Genomic DNA, 25,385 nt, shown 5'->3' on the forward strand with positions numbered 1-25,385 from the left:
AGATTAAAGTCAGAAATCGGAATTCTGACTTTTTTTTCTCATACTAAAATAAAATTTAAAAATCAGTTAACTTTTTTTTTCTTTTTTCAGTGGCCCTAATCCTCTTCCATAGAAAAGATAAAATGTCTTTAATGAAATTGAATCAGTCTTAATTTGAGCAGGTAAAGGGAAAACCTGCTGTATTAATGTTCACCACTAAAGTTCGTCCAGCTAAATGTTCCGATTCCTCTCAGTTACTTACTGTTCTACAATCCAGGCAGATCTAGACTTACCAGACCTTCTGGACACTCCTCTGGACTCTCCACATCCTCACCGAGGACGCCTGTCATCCTGCGGCCTCTCTCGGAAATATTCCCGCGATGCGGCCACCTCCACCGTCAGCATTCAGGGCTCAGGGAACCATTACCATGCCTGCACCTCAGATGATTACGAAGATGTTGGTTTTGACCCCTCCATCCTCCCCCCACCAGACCCCTGGATAGACACCGTTACCGACGACCCCCCGGATGCCAACTTTAACAGCTCTGCCATCCTGGAGGTAAGGACTCCCTTTGCTTTGTCTCACAGTGTGACGCTTCGGATAAAATGTTAATAAATACCTTTTTTTGGATGCAGTTTATTTTTCCAACTCAAATTTCCAATAAAGGTCTGAAGGTCAAAAGGTCTCAATTCAATCGACTCGTAGAGGCAGAGTCCAAGTTGATGAGATCAAACCCAGTAATGGATCAATGGAGAAAGAACCGCTGAACCCGGTGAAACGTTAGGAAGAGGACGTCTGTCACCCATCAGACAGGAAGACGTCTCTTTCAGTGGATCTGGATGCATTAATGATCAGCCTAATATCCTCATGTTGTCCAACAGGAGACAGATAAGGTGACCTCTGACCCCTGCAGTGGGTGGGTCAGCATTGGTAGCGTTTCTTAAAACATGAACCAACATCAGCCATGTCCTCTGCCCTCATCCAGCTCCCTGCCTTCCGTCTAGCTGCTGATGTCACTTCTGGAAACTCTATTGATGCTGCATTGATTCTGTCTCACAGAATACTGACACCTGCTGGACATTTAAAGACACCACAGGCAGCTGATTGGACAGACTGAGCTGAAAATATTTGATGGTCTAGAACAATGATAGCATTGAAGTTATTGTAGGTTATATTGGATCATTTCATACACATGTTTAAATAGAGACCAAACGTTTGGACACCTTCTCATTCAAAGAGTTTTCTTTATTTTCATGAACAACTGAAAATATGTCTTATATTCTAGATTCTTCCCCCTTTAGCTGTAATTGCTGCTTCGCTCACTCTTGGCGTTCTCTTGATGAGCTTCCAAAGTTCGTCACCTGAAATGGTTTTCCAACAGTCTTGAAGGAGTTCCCAGGGATGCTTAGGACTTGTTGCCCTTTTGCCGTCACTCTGCGGTCCAGCTCAGCCCAGACCAACTCGATTGGTTTCAGTTCCGGTGATTGTTGAGGCCAGGTCATCTGGCCCATCACCCTATCACTCTGCTTCTTGGTCAAACATCCGTTCCACAGCCTGGAGGTGTTTGGGCTCATTGTCCTGCTGGAAAATAAATGATGGTCCAACTAAAGGCAAACCGGAGGGATAGCATGGCGCTGCAGGATGCTGTGGTAGCCATGCTGGTTCAGTTTGCCTTCAATTTCCTTGCAAGTCCTTCCAAATCATCGTTGTGGTGTATGCATATTTCCCCTTTATTCCACGGCCTCATGTGTTCCCTTTAAATAATAGTTTTCCCCCTGAACTAGCTTCTAAAATGGATCAGGAAAATACTGCTGGTCAAGGTTTGATGACCTGACCTAACAAAACTACGGAAGCCCTGAAGACCAGTGGAAAATAGAGACAACTAGTATGTAGAGCGCCATTTTCTCTTCAGATATTTATATCACTATTTTTTAACGATAAAATCAGATATTCCCCAGTGCCTGTCTCCTATCCTGTCATCTCTCTCCCATATAACCCCTCCGCTCTTCCAGCCTTACCCCAGCTTCCATTAAGAAACCCTCTCCAATATCTCTCATTTTATCAACAAATCTTCCAAAATTCACAGCTCTGCATTAAACCAAGGAGCCAGCTTTCTATTTTTAACGGTTTTCATTTTCAAAGGAGCTGCGTTGTCTAAGGCAGTACGCAGAGAACTAGCAACCCCATCAACAAAATCATCAACCTGTGAAGGGAAATAAGCTAAGCTTTTGCACTCTGCAGCACTGCTCAGTGACACAGAGGAGAGAGAAAGTGAAGCAGATTCTTTAAAATTTATAACTGCACTATCTGATAAAGATCTACTAAAATGTAACCTTCTTTTGGGGGAGGAGAACTCTGTTAAAGTAATCCTGAAGGTTATTAGAAAGTGGTCAGAGAGGACAGGGTTGCGAGGAAATACTGTTATTTCTTCACATTCTATGCCGTATGTCAGCACAAGATCCAAAGTATGAAGATGAGAATGCGTGGGACTATTCACATTTTGAACAAAGCCAATAGTGTCTAAGATAGCATTAAAGGCTGCTCTTAAGCTATCGCCTTCAATGTCAGCATGGATGTTAAAATCTCCCACTATGATGACCCTGTCAGTATTTAATACCAAATAAGAAAGGAACTCTGAAAACTCATCTAAAAATTCAGAGTAAGGACCTGGTGGACGATACAAAGTTATAAAAAGAAGAGGTTTTCTTGCCTTGAAATTTGGATCAGGGAAATTAAGGGTTAAATGTTCAAAGAGTTGCAGGTATTAACTGTTTTGGGAGTAATCAGTAAGTCAGACTGGAAGATTGTTGCTACTCCTCCTCCTCGGCCAGTATTTGAACTACATCTCTGTTTCCAGTGTGTGAAAGATGAATAGCGATGAACTCATGAATCTAATTGTAGCGAAACAATGTCATATGCTGTTAAAAATAAGAAACGTTTACCTTTGGTTTTGTTCCATATTCTTACACTTGAGTCATTTTAATTTCAAGTCAGGATTTAACAAAACCTGCTTCTACTACTTAACAGGATTTCTTTGGGAAATTTATTAGATTTTGGTCGTGGGCAAGACACTGTCTGGATGGAGTAAAGAGTGGGTAACAGTAGAGAAGCTGCAGAGAGGTCTGTTAAACTAGGACTCTGCTTCCTGGTCTGCACCCTGGGGGGTCAGGGTTTTGGAGGACTAATAAATGTGGCCAGATTCCTAGAAAGAAGAGCTGCACCATCCAAAGTGGGATGGATGCCGTCTCTCCGAATCAGACCAGGCTTTCCCCAAAAGGATTGCCAATTATTAATGTAGCCCACGTTGTTTTCAGGACACCACCTAGACAACCAGCGGTTGAACGACGACATGCGGCTAAACATGTCATCACTGGTCAGATCAGGGAGGGGACCAGAGAAAATTACAGTCCCACATTTTTTTGGCAAACTTACACACCGAAGCAACACTAATTTTAGTGACCTCCGATCGGCGTAACCGGGTGTCATTACCACCAGCGTGAATAACAATCTTACTGTATTTAACCTTATCCTTAGCCAGTAGTTTCAGGTAGGATTTGATGTCGCCCGTTCTGGCCCCCGGGAACCATTTGACTATGGTCCCTGGTGTCTCTAATGCTCGTTTCTGACTATGGAGCTGCCAATCACGACGTTCGCTTCTCAATTGGAGATGTAGGACTACGCTTTCTGTATAATGTCACCCAGCCATTTCCTGGCTGCTCAGGCACTGTTGAAGGATCACTACGTGGACGTGTTCCTGGTCTCAGCTGCTATAAACTGTTATCCAAACAGCTACTGGGCCTACTCTGACTCCTGGGGTTAGGACCAGCTTTTTGGTCAAATGCGATAAGAGCCAAAAGCCGTCTGTTAGCAGGTCCACCCGTTTAAAAAAAAACTTGGTTTTCAGTGGGAAAGCGGCTTTAGAGTTAACGGAGCTCAGAAATGGTAAATGTCCTGTACTTATAGCGCTTTTTCAAGTCAGAGGACTCTTCACACTACATTCAGTCATTCACTCACACACTGATGGTGGTGAGCTACATAGCCACAGCTGCCCTGGGGCTCACTGACAGAAGCCAGGCCGCCGTACGCCACCAGTCCCTCTGACCGCCATCAGGAGGTAATGGGGTGAAGTGTCTTGCCCAAGGACACAACACTGAAAGCCAGAGCTGGGGCTTAAACCAACAACTCTCCGGTTGGGGGGAAAACTTCTTCCGCCGACACCCCTGTCACCCCAAACACGAAGTGAACGCGATACTTAAACATTTGTCATCTATACTTTTTTCCCATCGCGATAAAAACTTTTCAATATTTTCGTTATTTCGCACTTAATTTTAGGTCTTTCATACACTAATAATAATAATTTATGATAACACGGAAAGTTGAATAATAATTTTACTTTCCGTGGTATCATTTTTATTCATAAGACAGGTCTGTCTTTATGTCTGTTCTACGTAAGTATCTGCAGACCGCTGGACTGTTTGCTGGACAGCTGTCCTCCCAGCTGTCCTCCCGGCTGTCCTCCCAGCTGTCCAACCCTATAGTCCTGAAGTCATAGACTAATCTGCTGAGACGCTGAATTCGTTACATTTGAAAAACGTGTCTCTGTTATGTGAATTTGACTGATTAACTCAGTAAAAATCAAAGTCTGTAACCATGTTCTGTTCTTAGGCCCTAGTTGTGCTTAATGTGTTCCACATTCATCAATTCTTTGCTAAAAGTTCCTGACTGAGTAAAATGAATATTCTGCTGAAAGGTGGTGCAACGGTCAGTCTGTCAGAGAGACGGACGCTGGTTCCTGAAGCTTCTGCAGGCAGAGACCGACCGCATGGAGGGATGGTGCCGACAAATGGAGCTGGACCAGCGGGAGAACGACCTGCCTGAAGACAGTAGGCTGTTTTATTTTCGGTTTTATTCCTAGACCTTGTAGGTGAAGATGAAGTTTTCTGAAAAAGCTGTGGGTTTGTTCCACCATAACCTCTTTCTGTGCTGTCAGTTCTGGAAAAGATAAGAACGGCGGTAGGAAGCGCCCAGCTGCTGATCTCCCAGAAGTTCCAGCAGTTCAAGGAACTTTGTGAAGAGAACCTGGTGAGTGAAAGTTATTCAGAAACGGAAACATTTGAGTTAAAAAGATTCCCTGTTGGATCCTTCAGTCGTCACCTGGTTTCTGCACCTTTTAAAACACACATTTTTAGATATTATTAATTCTATATCACTGCTGTATTGATGTAACCTGGCAGAAGATAGATATATGTGAGTTCTACATTATGAGTCTGAAATGGGGGCTGTTCAGTCTGTCCATGAAAAGGAGGGACCGTTGGTACAATACGTCGACCTGATTGGGTGGCGTACTAGCTAGTACCCGCCTTTCATAGCAGTGAATCATGACGTTTGGTAAGCTAAGAAATAAAACTTTTTCCAAATCCTGTCAGAAGAAAAGAACAGACATCTTTCCTATCTACAAATGTAAAAAGTGCGTCTCTTTGCTCCTTTTTTAGAAGAGTTATTATCGCTATTTTACCTAAAATCGAGTCAATCGCGGTATCGACAGGTGAGTCCTCCTGCGTAGCCATCTTTAGCCCCGCCAAGGCCCTGCACTGTAAGTAATTGTCCTGTAAAATAACAGTAAAGAGCTGGCAGCAGAGACGCCAGCAATATACCGTTATTTTTAAGGTATTCATCCGTAAATTGATTTTACAGTAGTAGACCGTAAACCAGAAATACGGTATATTTCTGTATTTCTATGAGTTACGGTAAAGAGCTGGCAGCTAGGACACCAGCGATATACTGTAATTTTAGGGTTTTCATACCGTAAATTGACTTTACAGTAGTAGACTGTTTTCTCACTGTTTAATGATTTCACTGTCTAATACATTAAAAAAATAAATGCATCATATTTATATTATTTGGAAATTACAATAATATTCTGTTTAAGTTTACTGTAGAGGCACAGTAGATACACAATACAACAATTCAGTTTAGCAGTTTCCTAAAATATCAACCTTGAATACATGCAATCAATATAAGAGCTTCATTATTCTACAGACAGTTGCTCAAGCATTATTATGAATATTGTGCAAAATAAGCAATCAAATCAAAAAGAATCAAAATAATTTATTTCAAAAGGCAATATAATACTGAATATTGCTACTTTCAAAAAATTGAGAAAAACCTCCCCAGAAAATAAACCGTGGTGGGTGATGCTGAGAAGATATTTCGAGTAGCAAACAGAGACAGCTGACTAGCTGACTTTGAGCCAATGTCAATATTATTTAACATTGTCTTTTACACACCAACACAACAAATACAGAGGAAGTAAGAGTTTAAACATTATTAAGACTACTTCAAAGTAGGAACATTAAGACCTTTTTTATTATGAGTAAAAACATTCAGCAAACCAGCATGTGTTTTTCCTCTTAAAATAGTCCTGTGAGATAGATTACAATTTTCCTCTAAACTCCACTTAAAACATGTATATTATGTAATCTGCAATGTATTTTCTGATGTCTGTGAAAATGCAGAATACTGTATGCAGAATTGACAACATGTGGAAAACAAACGTAAGAACATTTTGAAAAAGTGCATCAAGGCCATTTCAAAACTATTACAGTACAGTTAGAACATGTGGATTTATACATCATTACAGTAATATGGATTAAAGAGAACATTTAGGGAAGAAACTGTACTTTACTTCTTAAAGTAGTCCTGTGAGGTAGTAGTAGTAGTATTCCCGGGAATCTGGGTGGGTGTGAACCACCCTGATTCAAATCTTGTGGATCCAGGAGAGATGTTCCGTTTGTTAGCCACCGTTCTTCTGCAGTATTATTCTAGTGGAGCCACTGTCAAACAATAACAAACAAATATTATACAATCAGGAATGTGCAATATACTCTCCAAGCTAATGCTTATAAAACGAATAAATTGTTGTGGCTTAATGTGGCAATGTCAGATTGTCAAAACAACACATGGACAGACAGCAAGATTAAGGAAAACTCACTGATCTATGTGAAGTCCCATTCGAAGTCAAGGAGTTTCTTCAGGAGCATGTGTGGAGGAGACCTGTGTGTTGACTGTGGAAAACTTCTTCTGGAGGATCACACTTTTCTTCTTGGAGACAACCTTCCCCCTTTTGGCCTTTGTCCTTCTCTCTGGATTTATACCAATGAAGCGCCTAAAATCGTAAAAATAGTCTAAGATCAGAGTGGAGTAAAGTGACAGCAAATGGGATTCTAATGAGGTCCAATACCCTGTGTGTGTGCGTGTGGGTGTGGGGGGGTGTGCATGCCTGTGTGTAAGCTGTCGTCCGGCTACTGTATATTACAGGTGCTGGTCATAAAATTAGAATATCATGAAAAAGTAGATTGATTTCAGTAATTCCATTTAAAAAGTGAAACTTGTATATTATATTCATACATTACATACAAACTCATATATTTCAGATGTTTATTTTGTTTAATTTTGATGATTACAAATGACAACAAATGAAAATCTCAAATTCATCATATCAGAAAATTAGAATATTGTGAAAAGGTTCAAAATTGATGGCCCCTGGTGCCACACTCTAATCAGCTAATTAACTCAAACCACCTGCAAAAGCCTTTAAATGGTCTTTCAGTCTAGTTCTATAGGCTACACAATCATGGGGAAGACTGCTGACTTGACAGTTGTCCAAAAGACGACCATCGACACCTTGCACAAGGAGGGCAAGACACAAAAGGTCATCGCTAAAGAGGCTGGCTGTTCACAGAGCTCAGTGTCCAAGCACATTAATAGAGAGGCGAAGGGAAGGAAAAGATGTGGTCGAAAAAAGTGTACAAGCAAGAGAGATAACCGCACCCTGGAGAGGATTGTGAAACAAAACCCCTTCAAAAATGTGGGGGAGATTCACAAAGAGTGGACTGCAGCTGGAGTGAGTGCTTCAAGAACCACCACACACAGACGTATGAAAGACATGGGTTTCTGCTGTCGCATTCCTTGTGTCAAGCCACTCTTGAACCACAGACAGCGTCAGAAGCGTCTTGCCTGGGCTAAAGAGAAACAGGACTGGACTGCTGGTGAGTGGTCCAAAGTCATGTTCTCTGATGAAAGTAAATTTTGCATTTCCTTTGGAAATCAAGGTCCCAGAGTCTGGAGGAAAAGAAGAGAGGCACTTCATCCACGTTGCTTGAAGTCCAGTGTAAAGTTTCCACAGTCAGTGATGGTTTGGGGTGCCATGTCATCTGCTGGTGTTGGTCCATTGTGTTTTCTGAGGTCCAGGGTCAACGCAGCCACATACCAGGAAGTTTTAGAGCACTTCATGCTTCCTGCAGCTGACCAACTTTTTGGAGATGCAGATTTCATTTTCCAACAGGACTTGGCACCTGCACACAGTGCCAAAGCTACCAGTACCTGGTTGAAGGACCATGGTATCCCTGTTCTTAATTGGCCAGCAAACTCTCCTGACCTTAACCCCATAGAAAATCTATGGGGTATTGTGAAGAAGAAGATGCAATACACCAGACCCAACAATTCAGAAGAGCTAAAAGCCACTATTAGAGCAACCTGGGCTATCATAACACCTGAGCAGTGCCACAGACTGATCGACTCCATGCCACGCCGCATTGCTGCAGTAATACAGGCCAAAGGAGGCCCAACTAAATACTGAGTGCTGTACATGCTCATACTTTTCATGTTCATACTTTTCAGTTGGCCAACATTTCTATAAATCCTTTGTTTTTATTGGTCTTCAGTAATATTCTAATTTTCTGATATGATGAATTTGAGATTTTCATTTGTTGTCATTTGTAATCATCAAAATTAAACAAAATAAACATCTGAAATATATGAGTTTGTATGTAATGTATGAATATAATATACAAGTTTCACTTTTTAAATGGAATTACTGAAATCAATCTACTTTTTCATGATATTCTAATTTTATGACCAGCACCTGTATAGTTAACCAAGATTTAACAAAAACAAAATAATAGAGAAGTAGAATAGAATATAGTAGAATATTGACTACCCTATTCAAATCTAAGCATCACTGATAGCTTACATATAGCCTAGCTAGACAAACTCCTGAGCGTTAGCCTATATCAAACATTCTTGGCAATGTAAATAAAATAGGAAACACAGAGGCAAAGAAAAAAAGATTTTGATTTACGTACCGTTACATTTTTTAGATGCAAGGCTGGAATCGTTGTGATGAAGACAGATGGTAGCACGTTGTGTGTTCTGCAGTCGTCTTCTGGAAATTTTTAAGAAAATACTGTAGTATCCCGTTATTTAAAACAGCCGCATACCGTTTACGGCCTCTGTCCTGTTGCTCCAAGTTAAGAAGCCCACAATGCATTCATTGCCTTTTACAGTACTGAACTGTTAAACAAGAAAACAGCATTTTAGTGTTGAAAATTTGCTGTAAATTTACAGCAATTGCTTACAGTGTGCTGACTGTCATCATTCCTACATGTCCCGCCCCAAACCCCGGCTGGCATGTCATTTGTCCGAACGGCTGGTTGTTACGAGATGGACGTATTAGCAGCAGCCTTTAAATTCTATTCAGTGTATTTCTATAGCTCCAATTCACATCATGTCATCTCAGGTCACTTTCCAGTTCACCAGATCATCCAGTCAGATTGATTCAAAGTTTTCTATCTAAGGAAAACCAGCTGATTGCATCGACTCATTGACTCTTCAGCAATCCCTCACACTAAGCATGCTTGTAGCGACAGTGGAGAGGAAAAACTCCCTTTGAACAGGAAGAAACCTCCAGCAGAACCAGGCTCGGTGTGAGCGGCCATCTGCTGAGGCCCACTGGGGTTCAAGGAGACAGAAGCAGACATAGAAAAAGAAGCATAGATACAAAAGGCAACTGTCAACCAGCTCCACAGGCGGCCCCGTCCAGGAAACACACAGCCAGGCAGACGAGCTCCGAGCCAGCTCCCATGTCAGAGGATGAAGGCTTACACTCCAGCAGTCTAAGCCTATAGCAGCAGAACTATAGAGATAGAATGAAGCAGAATGATGAAAAAGGGGTCCCTATGTCCTCCAGCAGTCTAAGCCTATAGCAGCAGAACTATAGAGAGAGCTCAGGATAACCTGAGCCACTCTAACTAGAAGCTTTATCAAAAAGGAAAGTTTTAAGCCTAGCCTTAAAGTTGACAGGGTGTCTGCCTCACGGACTAAAACTGGTAGTTGGTTCCACAGGAGAGGAGCCTGATAACTAAAAGATCTGCCTCCCATTCTACTTTTAGAAATTCTAGGAACCACTAGTAAACCTGCAGATTGAGAGCAAAGTGCTCTGTTAGGAACATAAGGAACAATCAGATCTCTGATATCAGATGGAGCTTGGCCATTTAAGGCTTTATATGTGAGAAGGAGGATTTTAAATTCTATTCTGGATTTAACACCTGAACAATCATGTTCTCTTTTATCGTAGAACCCCAGCATCCATCCCCGCCCAGTGGCCTCAGACCTGGCGGGCTTCTGGGATATGCTCCAGCTCTCCATTGAGAACATAAGCCTGAAGTTTGATGAGCTTCACCAGCTGAGGGCCAACAACTGGAGGCCGCTGGACCTGCCTAACAGAAAGGTAGAGTCATCACCTCCAGCCCTAAAAGCCATATGATGCCTTGGTGTTTTCATTGATCTGCTGATCTCTAGGCATTCAGGACATTTAAAACAGCAGATGTAATGCACCCAAAATGAACCTTTCCTTTGTAACCAAACTTTTGTTGTTTGTTTTCCATTGACACTTTATATTTCAATTTTTGTCTTGTGAGTGGTCTTAAATTTTAAGAAACTCCAGTTTAGCCTTAAAAAGCTTTAAATATATTTAATCAGTTTTAAGTAAAACCACCTTTGAGGTCCTACAGCCATGAGTCTCCCTAGAAATGATGATGGATTTGGGGACCCGCTGCCGTTCTTCCTCTCCAGTTCTGTCAGGTTGGATGCTAAGCGTTGGATGGCCATTTTCAGGTCTCTCCAGAGATGCTCCATGGGGTTTAGGTCAGGGCTCTGGAATGGTCCCAGAGTTGTTCTTCTAGCTGTGAGCTTAGGCTCATGGTCTGGTTGGAAGGGGAACCTTTGGCCCAGTCTGAGGTCCTGAGACTCTGGAAGAGGTTTTCATCCAGGATATCTCTGTACTCGGCTGCATTCATCTTTCCTTCGATCGCAACCAGCCATCTTGTCCCTGCAGCTGAAAAACACCACCATAGCATGATGCTACCACTACCATGTTTCACTGTTGGGATTGTATTGGGCAGGTGACGAGCAGCGCCTTGTTTTCTCCACACATACCGCTTAGAATTGACACCATAAAGTTCAATCATGGTCAGATCAGACCAGAGAATCTTCTTCATCATAGTCTGGGAGTCCTTCTGTGTTTTTTGGTAAACTCTTTGCAGGCTTCCATCTGTCCTGCACTGAGGAGAGGCTTCTGTCACGCCGCTCTGCCATAAAACCCCGACTGGTGGAGCTGGAATGATAGTTGACTTTCTCCCATTTCTCTACTGCATCTGTCATCAGCGTGAACAAACTTCTTCCATTGAAGGATGATTGAGCCACTGAGCTCTTAGGAACCTTGAGTGCTGCAGAGACTCTTTAGTAACCTTTGCCAGTCAGTTCCTTCCACCTCATGGTTGTGGTTTACTCTGACATGACTGTGAGCTGGAAGGTCTTATATAGACATTCCTTCCCTAATCAGGTCCAGTCAGTTTATTCCCAAAAAGTTAAAATCAATCCTCTGGACTTTGTTTTCAAGTTTGAAGACGTTTCTTTTCCATCCAGGAAGAGTTTTCAATCCAAAATGTCAGAAATAGCGTTTAGTTCCAGGTTTTATCCAGCAGCCCAACAAAGCCTGGTTTTAGTTTAGAAAACATGCAAATAGAAACGGATGAACGGGTCCCCCCCTTTGGAATGGGGGTCGTTTGGCTTCTTTGTTAGCCTGCAATGCCCCATACCTGTCTATGTCTCTGAAAGGGGGGTCGTTAGAGGGAATAGTTGGCCTGGCTGAATCGGTGGGGTCTTCTGTTCTCCTGTAAAGGGGTTGAGAGTTTAAAGATCAAAGTAACCTGTGTTTACAGGGGAACAGACGACCCCACCTATTCAGCCAGGCCAACAGTCTACCAAAGTTTGCTTTTAGCCAATCTTGGCAGAAACCACGATAAACCTCAATAACTCCCTCTTTTCCTGTCTCACTGTTGCTCTTTGAGAGATAAAATGGAGGATGATGAAAGAGGTGTGGAAGCAGCAGCAGCTATGCATCCATCCTCTTCTGCTGCCTGGTTTATTTGGTCGGCTTTGGGCTCTGCAACTCTTGCTTTCATCACGGCTGTATGTCCTGCCTTAAACCATAATACTGAAACTTGATTGGAGCGGTATAGGATGGTTTATGCGTATTTGAACTGATAAATAAAGCCGGGATTTAGTCTGAAGGAAAGATTAAACCCTTCCTTCAGACTTACTGGCACCTTATTTTCATATCTTTGCAAAGAGAGAACAGTTCATCATACCGCTCTGTAATCAGCCCTGTTCTGCCTGGGCAGAGTGTTTCTCCCTTTACTTACAATAATAGAAAGTAGTCAGAGTCTATAATACATATTACAGACACTTTGGTTAAACAGTAACATGTTATGAATAAACCTGGAGAAAGAATCTGGTTTGTTTTGGCAAGAAGCTACGTCTGCTCTACAAACACCTTAACGCAGGGGAATGGCGTTGCTTTGCAGGGGAAACAGACTGAGTGAAAAGTTTATAGTGAGTAAATAGGATAAATTAATATTTGAAATAAGAAAAATAAAATTTTCTGACCACACTGGTTTGGAAGATGTTTCCAAAGACATCGGCCACAACCAAACTTGCTTGCGAACCTTCTGCCACAACAGTCCCTCCCTCTTGATAATCAACCAATCACACTCACTTTATTCACCCGTGTAAAGTCGTGCACCGCACAGAAGAGTTCGGAAATTCAACGGTTGGAACAGCCGTTTCCCTACGAGTTTAAGAAAAAAGTTACTTTTTTAGATTTTAATTTTTTTGGCAGTGTATCGTTTTGCAATTTTACAGGTCCGGTATTAGTGTTTTACTCTCATCATCAATAGAATTATTATGAAACAAATGAAATCAACCGTGAAATAATGCTAACATTACGATACCTCTCAGTTGTAGTTCTGTTAGCGTCCAGCAGATGCCGCCATTCTAAACTGTATCAAATGTATCATGCGTGTCGAGTTTTAGTCAATTGTGTGAAATTGTTTCATTGGTTCACGGGGCTTTGGAATGACCATCACTAATGCTGCTTTCTAGCCAAAGCTCACTGGTTTGTTTTATTGGGGGGTAGATCTACTCTCCTGGGAGCCAGTCTGAATTCCAACCTTGTTTCCTGCAAATCTCATTAAAGAAGCTTCTACTATCTGATAAGTTCAAGTCATTTCTTTGGTCCCTAAAATGGTAAATTTAGCTCTTAAAGATCTTTCTGGCTCCATAGATTACAGGAAATAATCATTTTTGGGCATTTTTCTAAATATATGGTGTTTTTTACTGCAAATCAGATCCTTAAGTCATCCATCCTGGCTATGCATGTCCAGATATTCCTTCCTCACTATAGCTGCTCTATACGTTTCAATCTGTCTGGTCTTCTCTGATGTTGGATCATCGGCTCATTGTTGTCTGCTTCTTTGTTTTTCCTTCTGTTTTATGTTGACAGTGAAGGCGCTTGCAAACAGCCACACATCAATCTGCATCACCAACAACACCACAGGGCCTTGACCGATCTGGGCCTCCATGGATCCATCATGTCTGTCTTTTCATCCTCCTCTTCATGCTTCCTTCTGCTGCCTGCAGCCATGTCACATGTGTGGCTTTATGTTTTGTGTCTTGCTTCTGCAAACAGCAAGATATATGAGCCGACTGGTATGTCACTGCAGCATTCTACCTCTGAGCCATCTTCACTGTGAAACACGCTAACAGCTTTAAAACAAATTAAAAAGTAGTAAGAGTGGCCAAAGAAATAAACACAGATTTATGATTTGTTTAGAAACTAGTATCAATGAAGTTTGGTTTAGTGTTGGTTTGACACGGTGTGGACGGTGTAACTGTTTTCTTCTTCCTTCTGGCCTGTCTCTTATGCTACGTTCTAACCGCTAGCAGCAGAAGCAGCAGGTTTAAAGTCAATACTTGATGTGCAGCAAAACATTGACCTTTATCTGCTGGATGCGCTGCATCAACCAATGAAAGAAGCTGATCTGGGAGCTGGCAGGGAGTCAGACGCAGCACTGCTGATGCAGAGCGCTATGATCACTCCTCTGAAACAGTTTATTAACGCCTAAATTAACTTCAAATGTAGAAACCTGCCGGCAGAATATGTTGGCTTTTATTATCCTGCTGCCTGCAGTTTGTAGCACAGACCTGAAAAACGCTAACATCTACTTCCAGCCGCCACCAACAGGAGGGGAAAACCCTGGAGAGGCGAGCGGGCCTGAGGCAGCTGCTGCTGGGGATTCCCAGGAACGGCTCCATACATCCAGGCGTTGTTTTCGCCCAGCTCCTCCAACAAACCGTACAGCGCTAACCGAGCCCCACGCCATGACGGCGAAGTTGAGCTAGGAGTATAATTAGCCCTCTGCTGCTACTGACTGAGCGGCGCGAGGCGCTGAGGGACAGGCGCCATGCGGGATAAACAGGGCAACAACGCGTAATCTTCTATGAAGCTCAATAAACACTTATATTAACAATTCAATTACAAATTACAAATGAACTGTAGGCAATTACATTCCTTAATGTCCATTCATCAATGATTCGTAAATTTTATCTGTTCTTAGTCTCGTTAACGAAAATCTTTTTTTTTTTTTGTCATATTTTTATTTCCTGGAAACAATCTTTGTGCGTCGTCGTCTCGTCATCGTCACGGGAAAAAGGGGCGTTGATGAAATATTTTTGTCATCGTCCTGGTTGAGGAAATGAACACTGATGCAAACCCTTAACATTCATCCTGGTGATGTTTCTCCTCTCTGCCTGAGCAGCTTTTGAGTCAGAAGGTTTTAAAACTTGAACCAGTCGTCCGTGTCTGCAAGCAGACCGCTGCACCTCTTTATGTTTACATTTCTCCCCTTAATTCAGGGCTGGGTTTATTTTTCAGGTCTAGTTTTTATAGAATAAACAGAATCAACTCAGGATTCATCTGGTGCCACTAAACTGGAGACACTGCTGATCATCAGACTCAGCACAGACAGGCTTTTTGGCCATTTTCACTTTAGCCATTAGCCTGACCTGACCAGATCTAACCAGGAGAACATTGCAGGACTCACAGTCATTCCAGCTTTCATTCTCACTTCAACTCAGTTTATTTTTATACAACCAGTTTACATCATGACATCATCTCAGGTCACTTTATAGAGACAATTCAACCAGATCATCCAGTCAGATTGATTCAAAGTTTTCTATCTAAGGAAAACCAGCTGATTGCATCGACTCATTGACTCTTCAGCAATCCCTCACACTAAGCATGCTTGTAGCGACAGTGGAGAGGAAAAACTCCCTTTGAACAGGAAGAAACCTCCAGCAGAACCAGGCTCGGTGTGAGCGGCCATCTGCTGAGGCCCACTGGGGTTCAAGGAGACAGAAGCAGACATAGAAAAAGAAGCATAGATACAAAAGGCATCTGTCAACCAGCTCCACAGGCGGCCCCGTCCAGGAAACACACAGCCAGGCAGACGAGCTCCGAGCCAGCTCCCATGTCAGAGGATGAAGAGAGCACATCCAGTTAGTCACAGTCAGAGAAACAGGACTACACTGGAAAACAGGCCAAGCTCCAACATCTAGAAACAAAGGTGTTGATGGCAGCAGCACAGCTGGTATTTCTCTCCAGGATGGAGTCACAGCCAAACAGGAACAGACCAGATGAAGCTACTATGAGAAAAAGCAGAGAGAGCAGAACGTTAGAGATTGAACTAACAGATTCTGCAGTGGGAGAATAGAGATAGAATGAAGCAGAATGATGAAAAAGGGGTCCCTATGTCCTCCAGCAGTCTAAGCCTATAGCAGCAGAACTATAGAGATAGATCAGGATAACCTGAGCCACTCTAACTAGAAGCTTTATGAATAATTATTGAAACACTGACACAGTCCATAACTCATCGGTTTAGCTTCACTGTCGTTGTTAAAAGTGATTTTTTTTAGCTTCCATATAAAACAAGCTGTTTCTCCTCTTCATAAGTTCCAAGATGTAATTCCAATGCAATATTTGACCAGTTGGGAGTGACAGTGTTTGGTTATTCTCCTAAGATCCTCTCAGTCTTTGACTTCTTCTCTTTCTTTCACCAGGAGAGGCGACTTCCACCTCCTGTGCCAAAAAAGCCACATAAAGTGGCCCCCCACCACCACCCGCCGCTGGCCAGAGACCGCTCGCTGGAGAGCTCTGAGAAGCAGCGGCAGGAGGCCAGAAAGCGCCTGATGGCTGCCAAGAGAGCAGCCTCTGTGCGGCAGAACTCAGCCACAGAGAGCGCCGACAGCATCGAGATTTACATCCCTGAGGCACAGACCCGGTTATGAGGACGCTAGCTTGGACATGACCTCGCAGATACACCCGCCATCCTCCAAACCAAACACGCAGGACTTTTTTCCCCCAGAGGTAGAAACTAATGTGAATATTTCAGGTCTGTGTTTTTTTCATTTTAACGTCCTCCGTTTTTACCTCTTCAGTCATTTTTTGATGAAGTAGCAACAGAAGTTCTACAGGTCCGGTTTTAACGAAGAGTTCCTCTTCCCTGCGACGGTTTTTATAGCATCTAGAGGAAGTAAAGGAGAATAAGCAGCTCTGGATATAAGCTGCACCAGGTTCATTTACATTTCCAACAGCCAATATAGGAAGATCTGAGGTGGAAGTTGCTTCAGTCCTTCCTGGTAGGACAGGATGTTCCTAAGAACCGCAGATGAAGCACAGCTTCCTGCAGCTCATGCTGTACATCAGCAGATCTTTGGGGGGACGCTCCAAATGCCACCTAATACTATTCATGAGTGAAGGTAGCGGGCATAGTTTAGCTTCCTGGGGGTCAAAGCCCTTTGCTTCTCATAAATGCAGCACATGATGGAGGGGGCTCGTACTCTTCTCTGGTTTTTAGATGAGCTGGAAACATATCTTCTTAACCACGACCTGGTGTTGCTGGTCCAAAAGACGCACTCAGAGGAGCAAACCCCAAAGACCAGGTGATCATTGGCTGGAGCAGGACGTAAAGACGGACCTCTGAAGTCGATAACAGTCTCTCTCTGGTCTCTGCCAGTTGAAGCGATGAAGACACCCTGTGACGCCACAGGCAGTGAAATGACACGGAGCAAAGCAGGCAGTGTAGCCGACTGAGGGTGTGAATGAAGGCAGGTTGCAGCGCAATAAACAGCCATGACCTCAGCATGAGAAATACGCTGACAGGATGTGGAGGAGAACCAACACCTTTCTAGGTCAGTGGAATTCTGGGATTTACTGTTTAAGCCCCTCGCTTGCAAACGTGGGGGGGGGTTACGGTCGATGTCACCACATGCATCTAAAACTAAACTGTCAGGTTGAGCCACAGCAATCGTCTATAAGGCAATTAAATGCATTTTTATGGTTTTAAAAATATTTGAAAGAAAGTTTCCAAAATTCATCTTTAGCACCGCTTCACAACATATTTCATCTCAAGGCGCTGGTAGGACCTAGTCCACCTGGGGGAGCTAGCAACAATATTCGCCTTCATTGTGTCCTTGACTCTCCAGCAATCCCTCACACTAAGCATGCTTGTAGCGACAGTGGAGAGGAAAAACTCCCTTTGAACTGGAAGGAACCTCCAGCAGAACCAGGCTCAGTGTGAGCGGCCATCTGCTGAGGCCCACTGGGGTTCAAGGAGACAGAAGCAGACATAGAAAAGGAACATAGAAACTCTGATTGATGAATACTTTCTATGTTAAAAAAGCTGACTAGCTCCACAGGTGGCTCCGTCTGGGAAAGGAAGTTAATCAGATGAGCTTCGGGACAGTTTGTATGTCAAATGTTAAAGAGAGAAGATCCAGTTAGTTCCAGTAAAAGCTGAGCCTATAGATATAGGAGAGAAATGGGACTAAACACTGAACCCCCACCCCCCAAAAATTCTGCTAATCCATCCTTGCACTGATACTGTAAAGAAAATGGCTTACAGAAAGCAGCTGTGCATGTGCCACGCTCTCACAGAGGCCCCTTCGTCTATAGCAGCACAACTATAAACTTTATCAAGAAGGAATTTTTTGAAAATAGTTTCCTGCTGTATAAGAGGACCCTAAAGCAAAGCAGCATATTTCTCCTCATTAATAGAAAAGAATAAGAATACTCCTAAATATCTTTTAAATCCGGTTGCCAAACTCACCCAGAGCCATAGCTCTGTTGAACCGTCCATTCCACCTGCTGTTAGCAGCAATGATTTTATGGGATTCTTTACAAATAAAATTGATCTTATTAAACATAAGATCATTAGCACTCCTCTATCTATGATTGAAACCGCTACTTCTGTACCTCAGATGTTGACTCACCTTCCAGAGATAAACCAAAGTTCAGCTTAAGGCGTAAACCTGCCGTCTGACCTCTGGTTTCCAGCCAAGCATACTGGCCGGCCAGTCAAGGACCCATCAAAGAAACAGAGGAGCCTTTAAACCACTACTACTGTAACTAGGATCTGAACCGGGTTTAGATGGTTTGGATCCGGTTGCAGTTTCAGAGTTGGCACAGCTATTAGCTTCATCTAAGCCTTTAACTTGGAGTATTCCCTCTGATTTCCTCTTCCAATAATCTATCTATGGGATTAAACTGATCTCAGATAATAAAGTAAAAATCTTGATAATGTTTTTTATCATTTAAATCCCGTATCAAAGAGGTTTCTAGAATTTCCTTCTTTGATCTGCAGAATATTGCAATTCTTTCATTCCTTTTTGATAAAGCTTATAGAGTCCAGTGGTAACCAGTTTACCATTTATCAGCTGATCATATTTGAACACTTCTATCGCCACCATTCAACTGCTTCCTTGATCAAACCGCCTTTAAGACAGTTTGATCAGTTCAGAGTGATTTAAGCAGAGCTGATTATCTATTGGAAAAAGCTCTGAATATAACAGAATCTATTTGTGTTACCAAGATGGATGGGAGTCACCAGCAATGCTGCTCCCTCATATCACTATTATTGCTACCTTGCAGAATAGAAAAAATAGAATTCAACTCTATTGTCGTTCCACTGTCACAAATGCAGAGTAATGAAATTCCCTCTCTGCATATATAGCATCCCCTTGGGGAGCAGTGGGCTGCCGGGGAGCAGAGTGGCGTCTGTGGCAGTCTGTGGGAGTGGGACTCAAACTCAGAACCTCTGGGATCCAAGTCAGAATTCTGTCAAAAGTGTAAACCAGTCTTCATGCACATGTTGACCGATCCAATACCAGGAAGCCCCAGTATGTCACCAGCATGACTGCATGCTTCCTCTGCGCTCACGTCAGTCGACCAGCCGGAGAAAATAAACTCAGAAAAACTGACATTCAGTGTTTCCAACTCCTCAGCAAGAAACGTCCCTATTGGCTGTCGCTACAGGACGTTATCGCTTCATTTGCACATTTAAAGTCATGCAGCGTAGAGAGATAGGAGAGCAGGGAGGATTTGAAGAGTTTTATATGGACTTTTACAGAAACAAGGAAAGAAAAAAATAGCATCTTCCCTAAAGCTGGGCATACACTCTACGATATTTTCAGTTTTTGCATGCAGCTACAACTCAAGCTGTACGACGACATTTCAGGGTTTAAAAGTTCTTAGCTCACAATGTATGTGTTTCCTCTCAGACATGATCCGCCTGCTCACACCGTACGTCCAAAAACTAGACATCGGACTCATCCGAAGAGATGGCGCTGGTCGTACTCGTAAATCTGGAAGAAGAACTCCCTTCTTCCAGGACTTCTTAAATCCCAGCACGATTTAACCACCAACGCCTCAGGAGCAACTGAATTTCAAACATGTTTGATTTTCTCCGATCTTACGACTCCTGCTAATCACCCCTCGTTACACCCAGTAGTATACTGGGTGTAACGCGGCACGACGCAGGACGCACCATTAGACTGAAACCCGATCCAAACCATTCTCTCATGAATAGAGAGAGAGAGAGGGGGGAGGCAGGCTTAGATAAACTCCCTCAGATGCACAGAAGTCGACGCTTTTATGTCGCCAAAATCTCCTTCAACACAGAAACAAAAGTCGCTAGATTTGTAGCTTTTTAAAAAATAAATGTGCTAGAGGGATCTGAAAAGGTGCCAAATTAAGTGACAAAAGGGCAATACTTCTTCCCTTGATGATATTTAAACAGTAAAGCTAATGTTAGCTTAGCTCCTCCTAAGTTCCACATTTAAAGGAAAAGTTCGGTCAGCAGGAAGAATCAATAGATCATTATTTATACCTAAAACTAATCTGTTCGTAGTGATTTAATGAAAAAAAAATATATATATATAAATTTCGTTGCGATCACTGAGTCTGGGAGCGGCCATCTTTGCCCAAACATAGTAGCCCCTCCCTCCTGCCATCTTCCAGCAGTGACGTCACGGTGCGGTAAGCCTAGCGCCATTCTCCCCGCTTTCCAAGCTAAATCAATGGGAACTACTAGACACATCTGCAATCAACAACAATTATTGAAGATTTCCAGAGGACTTCACCATTGAAATTCACCAGAGCTATAGTGAAACTGACAATGCCCACGTGCATGGCAGCTGGATGCTGGAAAACATCGGGTAAAAGTGAAACAAAGAGTTATTCCACCTTTCTGATTCCTGATCCTCCACGGACGGGTTGGTCGTTGGATCGCCAACTTGAAGAGGGAGGATTTGCCATCGAACTTCTGGCCAAAGAAAAAACCCGTAATATGTAGCCAACATTTGGAAGAAGAATGTTTTCAAGATGACTTGGATAATAGCGCGTTGTGACAAACACCAGATACAGCACTGGGACTTGATCAACAGCCGATACCGCACCGTGACAATGTCACTAACCAGTAGGTGGCAGTAGTGTTCTTTGACAAACATGGATGCCTCCAGTAAAGCACATTCACATGAAAATTACTCTGAATTAAAAACACTGATCATTTATTGAACAGGATGGAATCATTTCAGATTTAAAGAACTTTCAGAAGTTTGAATTCTGAATATGAGCGACTTTTCCTTTAACGTGTCGGAGCCCATGGCTGCTGCTGTCAGAACACATTCATGACTGTGTTGAAGTAAAGAGGACAGCGGTTAGCTGAAAGGAGCTAATGATTGAGTTTCCTTTCTCCAGACGGTTCCACCCTCACAGTGACTAACGCAGACGGAGCATTAACTAACCCATAGTGAGACCCTCATGATGTTCAATCTCACTGCACAAAATTGAAATCTAAATAAGTAATTTGTTCCTAAATTAAGTGCATTTGTTCTTAAATTGAGGAGGTAAAAGAGACATTTTGCCAATGGAACAAGACAATTTACATTTAAAATAAGAAAAAGCAACTGCATTGTCTTATTACAAGTGCATTTTATCTAATTATCTTATTTTAAGAGTAAAAATACTAATTCCATTGGCAAATCATTCCATTTACCTAATAAAATTAAGGTAAAATACACTTGATTTAAGGAATTTTTACTTATTTCTAGATTGTTTTTTGCAGCTGCACAAATGAACCATTAAAATGTGCATGAAGAGTAGTTTCCATCTGTGTTTTAAATGCAGATGTTCATATCGGTATTTACTACATGGTTGCACTTTAGTCAGAATACTGACTCAATATATTCACTTGGTGAAGATTGAAGACAAATCGACTTTAGCATTTAGAGTTGCTTCACATTCTGGCTCTAGTCCTTCCTTTAAAGTGGAGGATATTTCTCCTGAATAAACTTTAGCTGTTAGCTACAGAGGGACGGAGTGGGCACCTGAGCTTCAGCCTGGGGGGAGGTCTACACCCATCAGTCAGATGATTGGTGGGTGCTTCCCTTCATATCTGTGGGTGGGGGCTGGGGACCAATCATCCCTAACGATTGGAGTTATTATATCCGTGTAAAATTACTAAGTTCTTTTAGTGAAAACAGAAGAGGGAAACAGAAATGTGGCAATAAAGACTTTTTATTAGAGCTAGTTCGTAGGGCACTGTTATGGAAGAAAATAAAATCCTATCACCCGAGCCCCTTCGTCACCCCCTGGTGGTGGGTGAGGATTAACGGTGTTGTAGCGGGAATGAGGCCTGCAGACAATCGGCTAAAGGTTCAATGATCCATGATAGATGAAGATTAAACCAGACAAATCATCCCTGAAAGAGTGTCACCATGGAAATGATAGAGATGACTGGATTAGCATGCTATGCTAATCTCATAACATGCTAATCGATGTTATGAGATATGCAACCTATGCTAACTCTGCTAAGCTGGTGAAAGACATCAGAGAGCTGGAGGGCGGCTGTTATTCCAGACGTGTCTGCCTCCATCCCTGATGAGGAGCGGAGGCTGGAGGACCGAGAGGAGAAGCTTTGGCTTCTTTCAGAAGCGTCTACCTCTGTCCCTGATGAGGAGCGGAGGCTGGAGGACCGAGAGGAGAAGCTTTGGCTTCTTTCAGAAGCGTCTGCCTCCGTCCCTGATGAGGAGCGGAGGCTGGAGGAACAAGAGGAGAAGCTTTGGCTTCTTTCAGAAGCGTCTGCCTCAGTCCCTGATGAGGAGCGGAGGCTGGAGGAACAAGAGGAGAAGCTTTGGCTTCTTTCAGAAGCGTCTGCCTCCGTCCCTGATGAGGAGCGGAGGCTGGAGGAACAAGAGGAGAAGCTTTGGCTTCTTTCAGAAGCGTCTGCCTCCGTCCCTGATGAGGAGCGGAGGCTGGAGGAACAAGAGGAGAAGCTTTGGCTTCTTTCAGAAGCGTCTGCCTCCGTCCCTGATGAGGAGCAGAGGCTGGAGGAACAAGAGGAGAAGCTTTGGCTTCTTTCAGAAGCGTCTGTCTCCGTCCCTGATGAGGAGCGGAGGCTGGAGGACCGAGAGGAGAAGATTTGGCTTCTTTCAGAAGCGTCTGCCTCCGTCCCTGATGAGGAGCAGAGGCTGGAGGAACAAGAGGAGAAGCTTTGGCTTCTTTCAGAAGCGTCTGCCTCCGTCCCTGATGAGGAGCGGAGGCTGGAGGAACAAGAGGAGAAGCTTTGGCTTCTTTCAGAAGCGTCTGTCTCCGTCCCTGATGAGGAGCGGAGGCTGGAGGAACAAGAGGAGAAGCTTTGGCTTCTTTCAGAAGCGTCTGTCTCCGTCCCTGATGAGGAGCAGAGGCTGGAGGAACAAGAGGAGAAGCTTTGGCTTCTTTCAGAAGCGTCTGTCTCCGTCCCTGATGAGGAGCGGAGGCTGGAGGACCGAGAGGAGAAGCTTTGGCTTCTTTCAGAAGCGTCTGCCTCCGTCCCTGATGAGGAGCGGAGGCTGGAGGACCGAGAGGAGAAGCTTTGGCTTCTTTAGCTGTTCACCTGCTGCCAATGAAAGACGATTCACTAAACCCAGGGAGAAAAGAGGAATCTCTGGTTGAAGGAATTTCTACTTAAGGTTTTTAAAGAATATTGAGGTTTGGTGGGCTGCCATGTTGGGGGGGGCAGATTTCTGTACAGAATCGTATTACCTCTGTGTTTAAACTATGGTACCAGTAACCATATATTGAGCCATATTCAATGTGAAATACTCTTCTTACCGAGAGGAAAGGGCCACACCTTGGAGTAACTAACGCTGAACCCCTCGTAGCAACGCCGTTTGGGAAAATGGTTCCCCTCATCAACTGATCCGAGCGAATCATGGCACGGCTCCAACAACTCCATGTTCCTGCTCCACAGCAGGGCCATAGATGATGAAGGGTTACCATGGCGACCCAACAGAGTCCAGATAAAATACAAAAGTAAAAGAGCAGAGTGGGAAACCAGTAGTATGAAAAAAACACCTCATAAAATAAGAAATTCTACCAGAACCTTAGAGCATAAAAACAAGCTAAAGAAAGCAGAATGTCGGACAGCGACATGCGATGGTTTGGGAAAGCGTCTGAGCTTTGGGTGCTTGCACAGGGGGGTGTGGCCATGTGTGGCTCTGATTTCCTCAGGAAAAGATGGATTATAGTCTCTAAAACCAGGATAACAATCACATTGAAGCTGTGTGTCTGTGAACGTGAGAAAGAGGAGAGATTTTCTAAGAATTATTATCACTGAAATCTGTATATCTAAATATTTGGGTGTGTGTGTGTGTGTGTGTGTGTGTGTGTGTGTGTGTGTGTGTGTGTGTGTGTGTGTGTGTGTGTGTGTGTGTGTGTGTGTGTGTGTGTGTGTGTGTGTGTGTGTGTGTGAGGTCTCTGAAGTGCTTCCTGGGTTCCTTGTTTTCCATGTTGGGCCTTTCTTTGATTTCCTCCTGTAGCCACCTACAGTCTCTCTGGATTGGAACTCGTAACCAGCGAGCCGTTTCTTGTGTTTGTACAGAATTTGATGGGGGTGTTTCATGACGCATGCAGGCCCCATATTAGTACTTAAGCAGCTATATCTCATTTGAAAACTTGTATTTGCTTTATTTAAACTATTGATTATTTATTTTTTCTAAACTATGAGATTCTGTCAGAGTGACTTGTCCAAACCTTATCTTACAGTGTTCTGTAAAGAGATGATTATATGTCCTTAACTATTACTGGCCCCATAATAAACTTGACTTTAAGTTCCTGCTCTATGACTCGTCTCTGTTGGTGTTTCGTGATTCTGCTGTCTGGTCTTTACGCCACACATCCTCTTGCATTTCAATTCATTTCCATAATAATTGCTCTGCTTGGGTGAACAAGGTAGAATAGATAGTTGTGTTTTATTTGAAATAAGCTTTTCTGATTCAACTTCTGATGGTTTTAAGAGTTTTATCTGAATGCTGACTGCAGACTGAATGAGTCACGCAGATCTGAAGAAACTGCTGCAGTTTTCTGGCTAGCATTGTTAGCTACAGGCTACCTAATGGCGGACTAGTGGTAGCGGCAGCATCGTCAGCCCTAATCTTCCTTTACTTCAGCTGGACCCACCCATACCAGACCCCAGCTAAGCAAACCCATTTCTCTTTCAGCCTCATCAGATTTTAATGCATTCCTGAGTCATTATTCATTTATAACCATTAATACAAATGACTGTATTTAACATCCGGGTTTATTCACATTTATCTGCTGCTATTTTAAAGGACACTTTCAATGCACTAAGCGCTAAAATTCAAACATTCCTCAAAGACTTTTAAACCCCTATTCCCCTCTTATTTGTTTTTTTGTGCTTATTTTTAGTAGCGTTTATTCTAAGAGTAGTTATTAAATATAATAATACTGTATGATTGTAAATAACCATTGTATTTTTAACCCGTGGTCTTTGTGTTTATTTTATGCATTGAACGATTTATCACTCAGGCTGGATTCACTCTTCTTTCAGTA

General features: G+C 43.0%; 1 protein-coding gene across 4 annotated transcripts in view; it reads left to right on the forward strand.

Annotated features, from left to right (window-relative positions):
* LOC119781521 (disks large-associated protein 1-like) overlaps nucleotides 1-17,456 on the forward strand; it is a 111,136-nt gene extending 93,680 nt beyond the window's left edge. For 3 of the 4 annotated variants that reach the window (XM_038282012.1, XM_038282030.1, XM_038282018.1), the window contains 5 exons: nucleotides 257-538; nucleotides 4,731-4,863; nucleotides 4,971-5,062; nucleotides 10,395-10,547; nucleotides 16,277-17,456. In XM_038282012.1, the coding sequence (XP_038137940.1) occupies nucleotides 257-538; nucleotides 4,731-4,863; nucleotides 4,971-5,062; nucleotides 10,395-10,547; nucleotides 16,277-16,504 (888 nt within the window). In that variant the 3' untranslated portion in view covers nucleotides 16,505-17,456. Of the gene's footprint in view, nucleotides 1-256; nucleotides 539-4,730; nucleotides 4,864-4,970; nucleotides 5,063-10,394; nucleotides 10,548-13,661; nucleotides 13,868-16,276 lie in introns of all 4 variants that reach the window. The other variant, XR_005280585.1, reaches the window with a different exon arrangement.
* Nucleotides 17,457-25,385: the final 7,929 nt, after the last annotated feature.

Source organism: Cyprinodon tularosa, unplaced genomic scaffold (genome assembly GCF_016077235.1).
Source record: "Cyprinodon tularosa strain WSP-4 unplaced genomic scaffold, ASM1607723v1 ctg1038, whole genome shotgun sequence".
Lineage (NCBI taxonomy): Eukaryota > Metazoa > Chordata > Actinopteri > Cyprinodontiformes > Cyprinodontidae > Cyprinodon > Cyprinodon tularosa.